The sequence below is a fragment of the Lissotriton helveticus genome, chromosome 12 (assembly GCF_964261635.1).
Source record: "Lissotriton helveticus chromosome 12, aLisHel1.1, whole genome shotgun sequence".
Classification (NCBI taxonomy): Eukaryota; Metazoa; Chordata; class Amphibia; order Caudata; family Salamandridae; genus Lissotriton; species Lissotriton helveticus.
The window spans coordinates 457,494,699-457,513,395 of NC_136073.1; the positions used below are offsets into that span (position 1 = coordinate 457,494,699).

The 18,697-nt window shown below is 44.8% G+C and overlaps 1 protein-coding gene across 1 annotated transcript in view; it reads right to left on the minus strand.

Moving 5' to 3' along the window:
• The window catches only part of PHAF1 (phagophore assembly factor 1), a 299,820-nt gene that overhangs the window by 129,575 nt on the left and 151,548 nt on the right, over nt 1-18,697 (minus strand). The window contains exons 6-7 of the mRNA XM_078670669.1: nt 15,776-15,870; nt 9,240-9,337 (exon numbers count right to left, since the gene is read on the minus strand). Coding sequence (XP_078526795.1) covers nt 9,240-9,337; nt 15,776-15,870 — 193 coding nt within the window. The remainder of the gene's footprint in view (nt 1-9,239; nt 9,338-15,775; nt 15,871-18,697) is intronic.

Consider the following 18,697-nt stretch of genomic DNA (forward strand, 5'->3'; position numbering starts at 1 on the left):
CAGGCTGCCCATTGATCATCCGTGATAGTTGTACCCAGGTCAGTCTCCCAAGCAGCGCGCACCTTAGTGTCAAGTGCGGGAACCGAGCCCATGCACAGCCTATACAGCTTGGAGACAACATGAGCGCCTGTTAGGTTCTGAATTATGAATGTAAGTGCGGTGGATTCTTCAGGGGGGAGCGGGAACGTGGGAAATTCCGCCCTAAGCATGGAGCGAAGTTTGGTCAGCGTGAATGAGTCCATAAAAGACCTGTCAGTGAATCGGTGGTCTTCTGTGAGGGAAAAGGCGTGGCCATCCGGGAAAAGGTCCCCTATAGTGTGTATTTGGACAACGTGCGTTGCACCACGGATTCACCAGTGATAGGGAGCCAGTGGGGGTTGGGTAAAGGCAGAGCAGGGGAGTAAAGCTTCTCAAGGAGTAAAAAGCGTCTAATTTTATCCCAGGCCCAACAAGTAGTAGACAAAGGCTGTATATCCTGCGAGTCTCGAGGAAGTCCCCTAGGAAGGACGGAAGAGAGGGCCACTGGGAGCGCCATGTCCGCTTCCGGTCTCAAGTGAGGGATCCTGGCATCCGGGTGAAACCAAGGGTATGCGTATGAGGCCTGTGCGGCTAAGTAATATAGAACAAGCATTTACAATGCAACGGTCTCGCCTTTGCAAAAGTTAGCGCTTTTGGCATTGTAAATGACAAATGTTTTATTTATGTGTTGGTTTTGGAAACAGATAAATAAATGGCATTGTCATGAGCAGTAGAGAGTGAGTAGTAGAGAGTGAGTAGTAGAGAGAGTAGTAGAGAGTAATAGTGAGTAGTAGAGAGAGTAGTAGTGAGTAGTAGAGAGTGAGTAGAGAGTAGTAAGTGAGTAGTAGAGTGTGTAGTAGAGAGTAGTGAGTGTGTAGTAGAGAGTAGTGAGTGTGTAGTAGAGACTAGTGAGTGTGTAGTAGAGAGTGTGTAGTAGAGAGTGTGTAGTAGAGAGTGTGTAGTAGAGAGTGTGTAGTAGAGAGTGTGTAGTAGAGTGTGTAGTAGAGAGTGAGCAGTAGAGACTAGTGAGTGTGTAGTAGAGTGGTGAGTGTGTAGTAGAGTGGTGAGTGTGTAGTAGAGTGTGTAGTAGAGTGTGTAGGAGAATGTGTAGTAGGGAGTGTAGTAGAGTGTGTAGTAGAGAGTGTGTAGTAGAGAGTAGTGAGTGTGTAGTAGAGAGTGTGTAATACAGAATGTGAAGTAGAGAGATTGAAGTAGAGAGATTGAAGTAGAGAGATTGAAGTAGAGAGATTGAAGTAGAGAGATTGAGGTAGAGAGATTGAATTAGAGAGATTGAGGTAGAGAGATTGAAGTAGAGAGTGTGGAGTAGAGAGTGTGGAGTAGAGAGTGGAGAGTCTGTAGTAGAGTGTAGTAGAAAGTAGTGAGTGTGTAGTAGAGTAGTAGAGAATGTGTAGTAGAGTAGTAGAGAGTAGTAGAGGGTGTGTAGTAGAGTGTGTAGTAGAGCGTGTGTGTAGCAGAGTGTGTAGTAGAGTGTAGTAGAGTGTGTAGTGTAGAGTGTGTAGTAGAGAGTGTGTAGTAGAGAGTGTGTAGTAGAGAGTGTGTAATGTAGAGTGTGTAATGTAGAGTGTGTAATGTAGAGTGTGTAATGTAGAGTGTGTAGTAGAGTGTGTAGTAGAGTGTGTAGTAGAGTGTGTAGTAGAGTGTGTAGTAGAGTGTGTAGTAGAGTGTGTAGTAGAGTGTGTAGTAGAGAGTGTAGTAAGTAGTGACTGTAGTAGATAGTGTGTAGTAGAGAGTGTCTAGTATAGAGTGTGTCGAAGAGAGTAGTGGCTGTAGTAGTGAGTGTGTAGTGAGTGTGTAGTAGAGAGTAGTGACTGTAGTAGAGAGTGGGTAGTAGTGTGTAGTAGAGAGTAGTGACTGTAGTAGAGTGTGTAGTACAGTGTGTAGTAGAGAGTAGCGACTGTAGTAGAGAGTGTAGTAGAGTGTGTAGTAGAGAGTGTGTAGTAGAGTGTGTAGTAGAGAGTAGAGTGCGTAGCAGAGAGTAGTGACTGTAGTAGAGAGTGTGTAGTAGAGTGTGTAGTAGAGAGTGTGTAGTAGAGTGTAGTAGAGAGTAGAGTGCGTAGCAGAGAGTAGTGACTGTAGTAGAGAGTGTGTAGCAGAATGTGTAGTAGAGAGTAGTGACTGTAGTAGGGAGTGTGTAGTAGAGAGTAGTGACTGTAGTAGAGAGTGTGTAGTAGAGAGTGTGTAGTAGAGAGTGTGCAGTGATTTGAGTTTTACATCAAATTAAAAACGGGAACGGAACAAACTCATCCTATACATTATTGTGGTAGGTGCCCACGCATATAGGGTTAAATGATGCGTTAGATGCCACAGGTCCCACCAACACGCTTCCTTTATGATAGGAGAATGCCCAACATCGCGGAGATTTGCTCTCTGCTCTTCCCGGATATTTGTATTTTCAAATATATAATGTTATCCTGCTAAACGAAGACGATGCTCAAACTATAAAAGAAGAGGGTTTCACAGATATGTTAGTCCTTCCGGGCAAACGAAATGACCCAAAGAAAGATCAAGTGACAGTTTAGAGCTCCAAGTGAGTCTTAATAAAATCAGTGTCTGGAACGCATAGCATCAAAAAACGAGCGGGGCATCAAACTGCAGTGTCATTCAATCAAAGCTTCAAGGCTTCTGAGCGCTAGCCGAGAATTATTTTTTGTGAAGCACTAATCACTGTGGAAGGTGCCCCTGCTATCCCAGATGTGAGAAGTCAGTCTGATATGAAAATAAGCAGTATTTGGAATGAATGTATTTGGCAGGGGGAAGGTGGGGCGGCGCAAGACCGTACTGACGAGTGAACAGGAGCCATTTTGTACCGAGTGATTCTGCCTGTGTGCATGTAGACAAACCAGGCAGCAGCATGAGCATGTGATTCGGTAAAATAACAAGCATTTACAATGCAATGGTTTTGCCTTTGTTAAAGTTAGAGCTATTGGCATTGCTCTTGACACTCTGAAGCTCCACTCTGCACTCTGAAGCTCCACTCTGCACTCTGAAGCTCCACTCTGAAGCTCCACTCTGAAGCTCCACTCTGAAGCTCCACTCTGAAGCTCCACTCTGAAGCTCCACTCTGAAGCTCCACTCTGAAGCTCCACTCTGAAGCTCCACTCTGAAGCTCCACTCTGAAGCTCCACTCTGAAGCTCCACTCTGAAGCTCCACTCTCCACTCTGAATCTCCACTCTGAATCTCCACTCTCCACTCTGAAGCTCCACTCTGAAGCTCCACTCCGAATCTGCACTCTGCACTCTGAAGCTCCACTCTGAAGCTCCACTCTGAAGCTCCACTCCGAAGCTCCACGCTCCACTCTGAAGCTCCACTCTGAAGCTCCACTCTGAAGCTCCACTCTGAAGCTCCACTCTGAAGCTCCACTCTGAAGCTCCACTCTGCACTCTGAAGCTCCACTCTGAAGCTCCACTCTGAAGCTCCACTCTGAAGCTCCACTCTGAAGCTCCACTCTGAAGCTCCACTCTGAAGCTCCACTCTGAAGCTCCACTCTGAAGCTCCACTCTGAAGCTCCACTCTGAAGCTCCACTCTGAAGCTCCACTCTGAAGCTCCACTCTGCACTCTGAAGCTCCACTCTGAAGCTCCACTCTGAAGCTCCACTCTGCACTCTGAAGCTCCACTCGGAAGCTCCACTCTGAAGCTCCACTCGGAAGCTCCACTCGGAAGCTCCACTCGGAAGCTCCACTCGGAAGCTCCACTCGGAAGCTCCACTCGGAAGCTCCACTCGGAAGGGGCAAAGATCGGAGCATCACGGAACTAAAACAAATATAAACAAGGCAGTGAGTGCAGCACCGCCTTAGCAGTGGGATAGCAGCCTTGATAACATCGGAGCAGCCCCTGCGCCCGGCCTCAAAACAATAAAGGCAACTCTAGAATGCAGATTTACCTGTATCCCGCAAGTGATGTACGCAGATGGGAAAGAAACAAATAGCAACCTTGGAGAGCTGGCGGGGCAGGCAAACACAGCATCGGGAGACGCAATATAAATAAAATAACAGCTAGTATCAAATTATACAAAAGCCCAACGTAACGAATTGCTCAAAAAAGTCAAACATCATGTGTACATGAAGACGCAATATAAATAAAAAAAAAAAAACAGCCACCAACAGATTAAAGAAAAGCCCCTCCATAGCGGATCGGTAAATAAACTCCAAACGCATCTGTTTATGCAGCATCACACAACCATCGGGAGACGCAATATAAATAAAATAACAGCTAGTATCAAATTATACAAAAGCCCAACGTAACGAATTGCTCAAAAAAGTCAAACATCATGTGTACATGAAGACGCAATATAAATTAAAAAAAAAAAACAGCCACCAACAGATTAAAGAAAAGCCCCTCCATAGCGGATCGGTAAATAAACTCCAAACGCATCTGTTTATGCAGCATCACACAACCCACATGCCCGTAATATTAAACAAACAAGTGATAGCCGCAAACCTTATCATTTAAATTAGTTAAAAAGCCGTTGTCCGAGCACCCGTGAATTGCCTGAGAGCTGGGGTACAAGCCTTCGCCAATGCAGAACGGGCACAGAGAGGCAGCCTGCTGTGGCGGAGCGCAAAATGATGCCCCCCCTGCAGAATGCGAAGAGGCCCCGAGGCTCTTGAGTATAAAGCATGCCTCGCAGATATGTAATGAGCTTGGGCTGAATAGGATCCCCCCGAAAGGCTGCAGGGTTTCTGCATGTTAGCCCCTAAAGAGCGGTAACATTATTAAAGCCGGTTTATGAGGTAATGGACAAAGTAAATGACTTCAACTAAAAAGGGTGTAAAAAAGGGCCGTGTCTTGATTTCGAGTGCTCGATCGGTTTATGAATTATGTGATGACTCGGTTCAGATATGGGGTCCAGGATCAGTACATATCCAAACGCCTTACGCTATCGGCTTGGATAGAAAGTATTGTAACCAAACTCGAGGGGACTTCAGAAGTACAGTGCCATAAAATTCAGCCATCAATGTTTAAAACTAAATAAAAAGGTAGCGTCCCAAAAAAATAAATAAATAAATAGCGCCTTCGGGTAAAGTCCGCGCTATATAAAAATGCATAAATAACTAACTAAATACATACCGCAAATCACTGCCGTCACTCTGCCGGCCTGCGACCAGGAAGTCAGGCAGGCCGGCGCGTCAACAGGAAACAGGAAGTAGGAGGGCGGGAGCCTACCCCGCCTCCCACGGAAGAGCCGCGATTGGACGGAGCCGCCGTGTTTGGAGCACCGGAGCAGGCAGGAGCCTACCCTGCGCCCCGGTGCAGAAGGAGGTAAGAAGAGTCCTGCTGCCGGGCCCTGCAGCTGAGGAGAGCCGCCGCACGAAGGAAGCCGGTGAGTGCGTTGCTGAGCGGGGAAGGGGGAGGCGGGGGGCGCGGGGAAGGGGGAGGCGGGGGGCGCGGGGAAGGGGGGGGGCGCGGGGAAAGCATGTGCGGGCGGGCGGGCTTTGTATGTATGTGTGCGTGCGTGTGACTGTGGGGGAGGGGGGTGTGTGTGTGTGAGCGAGTGTCTGTGTGCCTGTATGTGTGTGCCTGCGTGTGCATGCGCTCGCCTGTGTGTGCGTGCGTGCGTGCATGCAGAGGGGTGGGGGCTGCCTGCCTGCGTCTGTAAAAGCAAGGGCTGTGAGTTACTCTGCGCATGCGCGGGGGCAAGCCTGTTCATTCCAAGCCAGCCTCAGCCAGCCTCGGGAAAAACGAAAGTAATAAAAAAGCGAAACTGACACTGCCACTGCAGACAATGCTGCGCGCTCCCGAGGTGAAATCCGGCACTGAAAACGCTCGTAACACTTTGGTGTCCACTCTCCTAAAAACGGATCACATTAGTTGTCGAGCTGACAGCATTCATGCTTCGCATGAATGCTAACGTCAGCTCGACCTAAAAAAGTCTGGCACGCCGAAGCCGCCGCGTTCGTACTGGAGTGTTAGAGTGTGCCAAGAGACCCGAGGGTTTCTGCCCCCCCATATCAGACGCAAAAGAGCGGTTCGAAGTTGGGTAAAAAAAATCTTGGTTAAGGGAATCGGAATATTGTTAAATAAATACAAGAACCGGGGAAGGACAATCATTTTAACGATGGCTATCCGCCCAGCCATAGAAAGCGGGAGGCGGATCCAACGCTCCGTGTTGTCTTCCAAGAAATCGAGGGCAATGCCGTAGTTTAATCAGACAAAGGACACCGTGTCGAGGTGAACGTGGACTCCCAAATATTTCACTGAGTCCTCGCTCCATTCCAAAGGGAACGAGCAGGTCCACTGCATAGTGGAGGGGGTGAGCGGGCAAATCACCGACTTATGCCAGTTTATGTGAAGGCCCGAGTAGGTTCCGAAGCGGGAAATCTCCGCCAGCAAAGGTTCAAGGTTGGACTGGGGAGTCCGTACATACAGAACAGGGTCGTCGGCGTATAGCGATATCAGCAGAGGGCCGGTGCGAAACTGGAGCCCACGATGGAGATGTTTCTCCTGGAAATGTCGCACCAGGGGGTCCATAGCAATGATGAACAGGAGTGGCGACAGCGGACATCCCTGGCGGGTGCCCCGCGAAAGTGTGAAGTTTTCTGTTAGGGTGCTGTTTAGGCGTATGCGGGCGGTGGGGGTTCACAAATTGATAAGGTAAGGCAAGGTATGTTTTTTCCTTGTGGGATTTACAACTGTATAATTCTACACATTCACGGTGGATAATTGCACAGTAGTAAAAGCATTTATGAACAGAAAGGTATCCTTTTGGGGATAGCTGTCAGATGTAAACGGGACAGTTCATAACAGTACACATAGGATAGGGTCATTTGTGAAATGTGACCAGTGTGTACAGGACATTAACATTCCTCATTTCAAGAGTCTTGCTCTGTTTAGAAAGCAATAAGGTAGCATTTGTACTGAAAGTTGCCCTGAACAAAAGGTACAAATCCATGAGAAAGTACAAAAGTCTTTGAAGCAATAAACTAGGCAAGTTTAACCTTGAACCAAAGGATAGACTCCATGAGATAATTCAGTTTCATTCTAATCCACATCAGGCATTTTCAATAAGAGATTAAAGTTCAAGATAGTTTGTTTTTTATTATGCTCTTTTGCATGATATAGGAAGGGTGAACCACCCATTGGCAAGATATTTTTGGCTTCACACATTCACAAGTTGAGAATTCACTTTTGAAGACAAGGGCTTTATTTCTTCTCTCGCACCACACACTATGATTCTACTCTTAAGGACTGGGTTGTCCCAAGGAGGTGATCCTTGTGTTCCACATAACCTGAACTATTCAGATCTGGTTAAAAGGGTAGCTTTAGTTTTCAGAGGATATGAGACCACATCATCATTATCAAGGTTCTGTGTGCATGGAATAGTGGTATTCGTTCCGACTCAACTGAACAGGGAATACTCAGTACATGCCAAAAACAAACAAGTATGAGACTATTACAATGCACAAGTTTAAAACATCACCACAGCAGGATTGTAAACCCCACACTCTGAACAAAGCAGCTGATGTTTCAGCTATATTCTAGGAATCATTGCAGTTCGAGACAATGTCCACATTTGGTGAAGTGTTGTCTAGATGATGCAATGCTTCTTTCCAGAATAACAGTGTCTAGAAAATAAATCCCAGCTCTTGCCCAGCTTCATTAGGTGCTATATACCAACCATTTTGAACATCAGAATCTGGCACCTACAATCAAGACAATCAATCAGGGTCCAAGGACATGCGCTACGTATGACACAGTTACAAACCCATAAGGTAAAATTAACAGAAACTAGAACACATGGCTAAATCACTAATTTTGCAACCTGACAATTGTGCTTTTTATGTATTGCACTATGGGTCAGAGGGATGAGTAATTTGTGATAGCTACTTATTTTTGTACTAAATGCGGGGAATCATTTCTTGAACAATCAAAAACAGCAGGGTCAAACACTATGAAGGAGGAAAAGAGATTTGTCTAACGCTGCAAGATCTGTTAATATGGAGCTGCTTTTTCTCTATTAGTATAGGTTTCTGATGTAAATTATTTTTAAATAACTTGTATAGCTAAGAATCTGAAATATTGGTAGACATAAATACAATATATACACATTGCCGTGGTAGTTAGAGCAATTTGCAAAATATTTCCCACCTCATCAGTACTGGGAAAGTATAGATCTATATATACTAATCTCTAGTGGAAAGTATACATTTGTTTTTAAAAACTTCTGACCATCAACACTAATGATATTTAAAAGGGTTGTGGGGGTGAGGCAATGACATGCTGGCCCGTGCAACTACACCGGAGAATAAAACTCCATAACAGAGCAGCCAGGTAAAACTCAACAAATCCCAGTCTGAGACTTGTTGGTGGAGCCTGTCATAGTTTAAGATACAGCTTGTTTTCTACAACCATACCACAGCCTGATCCACTTGAAAGAAACTCCTCTCCCTAAGAAAAGACTGCTGTGTGCATACCTTCTCACAACCAGCAATCATGGACTCAGCTACAGCCTGGATGGAAATACCACTCATATAATATTGGGGCAGGACATAGTCAAACAACGGGAGGACACTTTGTGAAGCATAGTTTTGGTGATTTGGAACAAAGCACAATAAAGGCCCAAGGAGGATTTGGTTACTTAACAGCCGTAGCTCACATGCATTTTATATTTCTTCTTCAATGGTATATTTAATCTACATTGTGTCCCTGTATGATAGCAGAATGGAGGCATTTTTGGTCCTAGAATTAGATTAAACCAGGAGCGGCCACTCGTATTGCAAAGTGGTGGGGTGTGGCATGGTGGGGGGTGGGGGTTTAACAAAAAACATTATAAAGAAAAGAAAAAAAAATGCACTTACCTGCTCTGATTGCCACCGCCTTCCTCCCAATCCTTAGCCGCCGGACTTCCAGGAACTGCTCCACACTGTGCAGGCTTCCAGCTCCCAATCCCAGGGCTGCTGACATGATGGGAATATTATTCTCAGCATGTGTGCACCGCTGGGATTGGTCTGGGTGCCTCAGTTCAGTGCTAAGACAGACTGGAAGCCTGTGTTGGTTTCTCCACCCAGCTGTACAACGCAGCTAGGTGGAAAAAGGCCAAGTGTGCATGACTATTTTGCCGACCCTCTCATGAGCACTTGGCAGTGCCAAACCCTTCAAATCCTCCATAACCTTTTTACACTGAACAGCACAGGCATATATGAGTCCTTTGCTATCCGACTTAAATTCTCCTCTCACTCCTAGGTGCTACAATTTACTCACTTGGTATCCTGAAGGCTGTTCCCACTGTAGATATACATGCGTTTCACAGTTGCACCATGGGGGATTTGTAGAGATGCTAAGCCATGAGCAAAGTTGGGCTGCAAAAACAAAAAAGGTATGACAAAAAAATTAACAAACTTGTTTTCACAGTTGTTGAAGACAACATAGGAATTTTAAAGCACTCTTGCCATGTATTATCAAACAAAACGCTTTCTATCAAGAGAATAAAAGGGCAGTAGCTTTCACACAAGTAATGTCATTTCCTATGAGAAAACCGGGCCTTGTTCTAGGCAAGGCAAAAGGACCAGGAGGTAACTGTAAGTAGTATTAGGAAGACATCCAGGTTTTAGTTAACTACTTAAAAGAAGATAATCCCTACAATTCATTGTTACATTAAAGGAAATGCTCTTTCTACACTGGCTTGCCCAATTAACTATGTTTAGCTACTCATGATGGAGATGTAGGCAGAATGTCTTTGCTGTTATTAACTAGCTGGAGGTCCTGCATTCCTTTACTAAAACAGATGCAAAAAAGTGAAGTTTGAAAGGATATATAGAAAACTTTTCTACACAAAGGGCACAATATAAACACCACAGATAGTACTCCTCTATGTGTGGGTCTGACATGGTTTTGGTGCTACCAATGCAGGAGCAGGCACATCATGTGGTTCATTGGTTAAAATACTATAGTGAGATGATGCTGTCAATATTTGTCAAAATGCCTCCAGTGAGATATATGGGTCCAGAAATCCCAGACATGCAGTTCCCATGCAAACACACTCACAATATGGTTGTGTGGTACACTCTATGTATTTACAGTATCCTCTGTCACTGCAGGATGAAATAATTCTAACATACAGTCCTCACCCTCGCTCATATGCTTGTGGTTAACTCTCTCCTCCATTAACTGGAGAAGGGACACCTCAATGCTAAATCATCCACATTAAGCTACCATTCACATCCCCACTAATATTGTGGTCTGTTTTAGAAGGATCCTACACCTGCGTGGGATAGTAAACCAGCATGTCTTGAGAGCAGGTGAGGGTTTAGTTTCCGCTCATGTTACTCCAGGGCTAATCTACATGCTCAGCTTGTACCACTGATCCCAATCTAGGAAACAAACCAGTACAGCAATGGTTGTGAGCCTGGTTCTGCACTTGAAGGAATCCCTTGTGCAAATGTATACACTCCTCCTGTACCACCCTGTAACTCGCACATGCAGCCAGTAACCCTTAATTTTGACTCGCTCAGTACCATGGGAAAAACATGTCCTAGGGTAAGGATTCAGCTCTCCTCTTGGACAGTCTTAGACTGAGTTAAAAGAAGGGACTGCAGAGGTGCCCTGCTGATCAAACTAAGTCTCCTTTACCGCAAGATCTTTGGTACTAAGTCATAGGCTGTTAAACTAGGTTCAGCGAAAACATTTTGCAGGAAGGAACACATCCTTCCATTAGAAGAACTCTAAGATTGACCTCGACCTAACGTGCAGAGGGTCAGACACCTTGCTCAGACACCTTGCTCAGGATTGACACTCCAGGAGGCGGGAGCCTTGCATAGCTTGTGATCACTGGTAAAAATGAGAGATCATGGCTCGCTTAGAAATGTTTGCGATGTAACAATGACGTGTGAAGATAACAAAACCACAAGGAGATACGAGGATGTACTCGATCACTGCAGGTCACCAATCTCATCATAAAAAGACAGGCTAGCAGAGGTAAAGGCAAATTAAAGAAAACCCCCTAAAAAGAAAAAATGGTGAACAGAGAAACTCCCCGTGCACTGCACTAGAAGTCAGCATGAAGGCTGACCAAAAAGGTAAGAGATTCTTTACTTTATTCTAGGCCAATATGCATCAATAAATCTTTACACTTTACTAGTAGTCTAAGTTCAGTCAGCTACATTTTTGTATCAGAACAATCCAGACCCCATCAATACATCCCGTTGGCAGATCGAAAAACATATCTAAGTAATCAGTTTTCAAAATGGGAGCTACATTAATCTTAAAAGTGTATACTTGCAACAACCCAAGGAAGAGCTCTACTCAACAATAATGTTGGATTTTGCGTTTTTCTTGTTACGCCCAGTGGTTTTGATAAATGAGTCAACAGTACAAAGTGCCTTGAATAAGCACCAAAAACAAAAGAAGCTGATGGACCTACTGACCTCTTTCAGCAGAGATTGCCTTTGCCCGGGACCGTATTCTAACTATTAGAAAAAAGTCCAATGGGTTCTGTCTGTCCATCTGAACACAGTGGCAGGCAGTGTTTAGCTCCTTGTCTAAGGAGATACAACTAATCAACCAAATGTAGACTTTTTGACCTCAAAATCAGGTCACAGCCAAAGGACAGAATATTTGTGATTCTCAAGGTCAGTAATTTTCAACCTACAGGCGCACATCATCTTTGAAACAAGTAGATCTTCTGTGGTAAGAGGCGTAGGTGGCAAATCCGATAGAATACAGCACTCAACATTTAATGGAGAATCCTATTCAGGAAGTGGGAAGGCTCGACAAACTTGTTAGGTGTCTGGGTGGCAGAAAAGTTCTGGGTTGCACCAATGAGGCTTCATGTAGAACAGATATCCCTCACATACAAACAGAGGAGAAAAGAGCATTTATTTAATACCCTATCCAAGCAAAATAGAGTATGCACGATGTCCTGCTAAGGCTCCACAACAAAATACGGTACAAGGTACTACAAAAACAATGCTCAAACCAATGCACAATCTAGACTTTGCATTATACATTCCTGTTAAAGTAATCATGCTGTTTGAGTGAGTAAACTTTCTGCTCTTTTCGGCCAACTAAATTCCTTAACTGGGTCTGCCACTCGCAAAAAACTAACTCAACAATTACAAACTTTGAAAAATGTCACTGTACAGCCTTGAGGAGAAGATTTACCTTCTGTAAAGGTTATGGCTCAATACTTTTCTGTCACAGCTTTCTTAACTGCAAATTCCCCAAGTACCAGGCTGGATGGAGAAACTAACTACATAGCTGACAAATGAGCATCAGGCATTGCTATACTGACAGTAGAAGCAGGGCCATGTGGGTGTTGCTACATAAGTGACAAGTAAAATAAGGACTCCACCTAAAACCCTTACATTAGTTCTTGCTTAATGACCTGAACCATAGAAGCAAAGAAATTATGTAGAAAACAAAAAGGTTACCAACATAATAACAATCCCTAACAAAACAATCTGAATGAGAGAATTTAGAAGAAGAGTAATTTACAGCAAGATAGAAGCCATCATAAAAATAATGTTACTCCACATAAGTAACTTGTTATTCCAATTGATATTTCTTTCTACAAATTATCTAGAAAGCCAGTGCAGTGGTAGAATGAAATCCTGCAGATATGAGGAACAAAGGCAGCCACTGAAACAATTACTGCTGGTGAACAGCATGAACGATTCTGGTCTCATCCCTCCTCTATGTTTAACCAGTAATGTCCCTATACAATAAAGTTGATTGTGTATCTCAACCATTACCGCTTGAAGACTTAAGGTTAAGTGGGGACCAATTAAATTGTAAGGGCAGTACTTATCCCTGTAACGGTTGAGTCCTATAGCCCTTAACTCGTTTAATTGGTAGGATGACAGCTTAGAGATAGGAGAGCTGATGAATCTCATGATGACGTCAAGGGCAGTCCTGAGACGACGTTTGGAAGCTTCTAATCCATCATAATTCATAGCAGTGAGTTCTATTGGACTATGATCTGATAGGAACCTATGGGATCGTTCACCATCTGCCAAAGAGTATGACTGTTACAGGGGAGGAGGTGAAGAAAAGGCTTTGCAACCGAATGATCGCAATTTGTTTTTTACATGGTCTGTTCAAGAACAGCGTAGGAAGCTCCCTTCAAATGGCGTTGGAAGAGAAAACCTGCACCACAAGGCTCTTCAGAGATGGGTGGGCTTTTATAAGCCTACCACTCAAGGAGCATAGCAGAGAAAGCGAAAGACAGCCTGTCTGAAAAAAAATCAGAAGACGCTCAGTAAGAGCATTGATGAAAGTGCCTGTGACTTACTGACTGAAAGCTCCAAAATAACAGTAAGCCCATTAATCTTTGTCTCAGTCGGCTGTATCGGACGGTCAGGCTTCCAGAGTCCTTTCCTCAAGTACAGAGACGGTTGACAAATCATGTGACTGTATACCATGATGCAGGTGAAGGAAACCACACAGGATTATCCAGCCTACATCCAATGTGAATTTGAAAAGGCAGTCTAGCATCTGCAGCTGAGTGAGAGAGTATTTGTCCTGCCTCAGATGCATCATTTGTGTGGAGAACCTTCAAAGAACCTGGAAGACAAAGGACTGGGCTAGAATCTTACATAAACTGTTAAGGCCTGAAGGAAATTACAATTCAGAACTTATGGAAATGAAAAGGCCTTGCTTCTTGATCTGCTTAAAGCACATTAGAAATGTCGGGGAGGTCGAAATTAGCACAGGGGGCAAGGTCATCGTGTCATGATGCCCCCGGGATCCAGCGGCATTATCAGTGGCTTAGAAACAAGAGCCTGAATAGCAAGAACAGCATCAGTCACAGAAAGGATGGTGCCATCCTAAAAAAGAGACAAGAGAGCTCACTGAACTCGAGTGCGTTTAATGGAAGAGTAGGGAGGGCTTGTAATGGGTCAGCCTCCTCTTGCTTCCTTGGCATTGGGAAGAGATGCATGATGCATTTCTACCTTTACGGTACCATGCGGAGAATGTCTTTTCTCCTCTCCACACCACTGGAGTCAAGTTATCCAGGCTGATGAAGGCTGATAGCCAGAAACCAGTCCTTGGATGCTTGATTCCGGTCTGGGAAAGACATGGGTTTGTAGTTCGGACTGGACTGTTCCCATAAGGTACAGGGTCAGAGCTGATTTGCATATAGCCAGTGTCTAACCCAGGGTGGTGTGGAGTGCAAAGAAACGATGGATTTAGGCCCAGATCCTTGTACTGGGGTGAATGTATGACATTGCTCTACATTCTGTCCACCATCTGTGTTTTTTGCCATCTTGCTCAGGGTCCAACACTAAATGGACTTTAGGGGTAGGAGGAAGAGTGCCGAGCCAGGGAATGTATTTGTATGCAGTAGTGACAGGCCGTGAACATGAGCATTTTTTTATGCATCTAATTTAAACAATACAGTAAACGGGCACGTGTACCAACCAAGAAAATACGAAAACAGTTTGGTCCAGCTCTTCAGTGTTATCTACTAGAAATACTCACCTAATTAAAGTAGACATATCACCTAATAACAAAGGTCATTTCGGATGTGCTCTACTGATGGCACACATCCACAAATAAACTAGAATCTGCTCTGCAATGGAAACCCCAGAAACTATTTGGGAAGTTATCCTTGGACCACTGAAGATGCTTCAATGCCATATCAATGGCTGACTGTTTGCTACACTGTTAAAGTGCCAGTAACAATAACTTAAAACAAGAAATATTCAACTATGTCATGGCAGCAGACAGCACCTAAATTGTTTGCATGTGTTCACACCGGTGAGGATGCACCTGCACTGGTAGTCACTACCAGACCCTCTCCCCAGCCCCCTCCAGCCAGCATAGCATTACAATATTATTGAGCATATCTGGTTCCTGTGTATTTTTCTAGATGAGGTGTCTGTATGAAGAGTATCCACCAGAAAAGCAATTTTATCTATATATGAAGAATTTAGGCACAGTAAAGCTGTGATTATTTTAATTTAACCGTAGATTGTTTGCTGACAAATTTATTTGTGTTTTGTCAGGGCTCAAAAACCATGAAACGAGAAAAAAAAAAAAAAAGAAATCCCACCCCCAAAAAGAAAAATTGGTTCTCTAGCACATAAAATGAAAAAATAAGAAATAAAACTGTGCACACAATCTGCTAGTAATGGCAAATATACACGGTAGCAGGATTAGTACCTATATGCCTAGCACTGGACAGGGCCATGACTACACATATGGAATAAGGGAGCATACAGTAAAAAACACAACTAGAAAGTGAGATGCATATATCAGTACAAGGAACATTGATACCCGCAAAGACAAACATTTTAAGTCCTGTAAAAATGTGCAGAGTGGTTAAGGGGCAGAAATAAAACTGCAGAAATAAAACAGTTTAAGTCATTCGTTTTTCTTTACCTGTGTCACTATCCTTCGGGAAAACTAAACAAACAGACATATTATGTTATTTTTAGTTTTGAAAATAAGCAAATATAAAAAGACATATAATTAACATTAAAAATAGAATTGAATGTTAAGAAACGGGGAGAGGGAAGCTTTCTTTAGGATAAGCTAACAAATATGTTATTCAGCTAAATGCATACTGCGCCAAACATACAGGTCAGCCGGCACCGCAAGCTTCTCTAGCGCTACTCGTCAGCAGTGCTTCAAACCGAGAGGCCAAGTCATTTACAAGCGCTTGCAACGAATACAAACTCTTCAAGGCGCATGCCTTTCATTCTGTCTGTGGCGTTGATGGACGAAAAGGCATATGTGACATAAGAATAACAAAAATTAAAGCCACCGACCAGTTTAGCAAAGCTCTGAACTCTGACCTCATACTTGGGGGCTTCAGACCAGGAGTCGAGTTGAAAGGAAAACGACAGTCCTCTGAAGTTGAGGTGAAACAGTTGTTCTGCCGAATTGTATACTAGAAAAAAAGGCACAGGTTTGCCACAAATACAGTTTACTCACGAAAGACCACATTGAAACATCTTATGACAATATGCATTTCAAAGTGCAGACACTTTCTTAAACTTCAAACATTTAAAAACAAGTTTTGGGGCACGTCCCTTTAATATGTGTAAAAACACAGGCCTTATTTATTTGACATGATCAGCAATTTTACAGTTTTGGCTCAAGTTACATTAGGAAGGGCACACAACTAAAAATAGAACTCCAGAGAGCATAGAAGCATTGGAAGGGGGATGGGGGAGGGGGGTGGGGGGGTGGAGAGAAAGAAAAAGCAATGAGGTTCATAAGCAAAAGGTAACAAAACTGAGTTTCCAACGAAATCCGACGTTATACATAGATGCTACCGACATGTAGATGCATATGATATCTATCCAAGTTATTAATACCCAATGGGTTAAATAGTATGTACTGGAGACGGCCAGAAAAGAGTAGGACGTGTGTCATCCTGGCTGCAGTGTGGGGCTCAATACCTGGTGATCAACAGGGGGGGCATCTAAATGTAAGAAAAGATAGATGGTCATTATCTGTAAGGCCAAGAGACCCCTCTTCATGAGCACTGTGGGAGTCTCTTTTCAGCAGCTGGTTGGTAAGGGACAAATGGCTAAGCTTAAGGTTTTTCTACCACAAAGTGCAACAAGCATTTACAATGCAATGGTTTCGCCTTTTGAAAAGTTTGAGCGATTGGCATTGTAAATGACAAAATGTGTATTTATGTGTTGGTTTTGAAAACAAATAAATAAATGGCATTGTTATTTACAATGCCAACAGTTTAATCTCTGGCAAATGCCACACAAAAACACACAGACCCACACACACACAGACCCACACACACCAACAGAGCCCCCCCCCCACACACACACAGAGCCACACACACAGAGCCACACACACACAGAGCCACACACACACAGAGCCACACACACACAAAGCCACACACACACAAAGCCACACACACACAAAGCCACACACACACAAAGCCACACACACACACAGAGCCACACACACACACAGAGCCACACACACACAGAGCCACACACAGAGAGAGCCACACACAGAGCCACACACAGCCACACACACACCCAGAGCCACACACACACACCCAGAGCCACACACACACACCCAGAGCCACACACACACCCAGAGCCACACACACCCACCCAGAGCCACACACACCCACCCAGAGCCACACACACCCACCCAGAGCCACACACACCCACCCAGAGCCACACACACCCACCCAGAGCCACACACACCCACCCAGAGCCACACACACCCACCCAGAGCCACACACACCCACCCAGAGCCACACACACCCACCCAAAGCCACACACACACTCAGGAGAGCAAGCACAGCGAGGGGGCAGGGAAGCAAGCACAGCGAGGGTGCAGGGAAGCAAGCACAGCGAGGGGGCAGGGAAGCAAGCACAGCCAGGTGGCAGGGAAGCAAGCACAGCCAGGTGGCAGGGAAGCAAGCACAGCCAGGTGGCAGGGAAGCAAGCACAGCCAGGTGGCAGGGGAGCAAGCACAGCCAGGGGAAGGGGAACCAGGGGGTGGGGGAGCAAGCACAGCCGGGGGCAGGGAAGCAAGCACAGCCAGGGGGCAGGGAAGCAAGCACAGCCAGGGGGCAGGGAAGCAAGCACAGCCAGGGGGCAGGGAAGCAAGCACAGCCAGGGGGCAGGGAAGCAAGCACAGCCAGGGGGCAGGGAAGCAAGCACAGCCAGGGGGCAGGGAAGCAAGCACAGCCAGGGGGCAGGGAAGCAAGCACAGCCAGGGGGCAGGGGAGCAAGCACAGCCAGGGGGCGGGGAAGCAAGCACAGCCATGTTTCCAGTGCTTGGCTATTCTGAACAAACCATTGGTATCCGGCCTGCCACTCAAACGAAAACAACTCCCAGAATACCTTCTATGAGCATTGGTACCCAGGAACCTGCACTAGCCTAACTGACTTGATAAAGTAACAGTGACCAAGTGGTCTCACTAGTGGTGTGACACCTTGAGCCAGTTCGGACCTTTTATACAATCGCACTTTTGACTCTGGGAATAGTGAGTCGTTGACTTGTGACTGCAGTATGCGGCTACAGATCCCTACGCACATTGCAACAGCTGGTAAACGTCAGACAGTATAGTGCTACCTATTGTGTGTGGGAAGAGGGGGTGCACACTGGTTCCAAAATGCTTGGGCATATCTTCAGCCCTGACTATTTATAGGTGGGGGAGCCAACATGTTAACAGGCAGAGCAAGGAGCAAACAAACCATAACAACCCTGCCACTGATAACTGGGTGCGGATTATCTCGCTATTGTCTGGGATTTATAGCCCCAATATAACCAAGCCACACAAATACGAATAGCATCAATAATAGAAGTACAAGTACATACATGTATAAGCATTTAATACAAATTATTCAAGTATACTTTGATACCTTAGGTAAACAGTTCAATAAACAGAGAAAAAAAAACTTACACCCAATAACTGACAAACGACTAGGAACTTGGCCCCACTATCCAATTCATTCAAACTCCTCACCCATACCTACACACCACAAACACAAACCATACACATGCTATTTATTATCACCTACCACACTACATCTCATTTGGTACCCACAATACACATAAAGGTAAATAATTACAACAGTGGCAAAATAAATACATAAGGATAAAGATAAAAGCAGTCTAGCGCTGGATAGGTTTGTCAGTATTGAGGTAGATGGGTTTCTTACTCTCCTGTTTAAATCAATAGGTTCATACTTTGTCTTGAATTCCTGGCGAATGAGGTTCACGGGCAG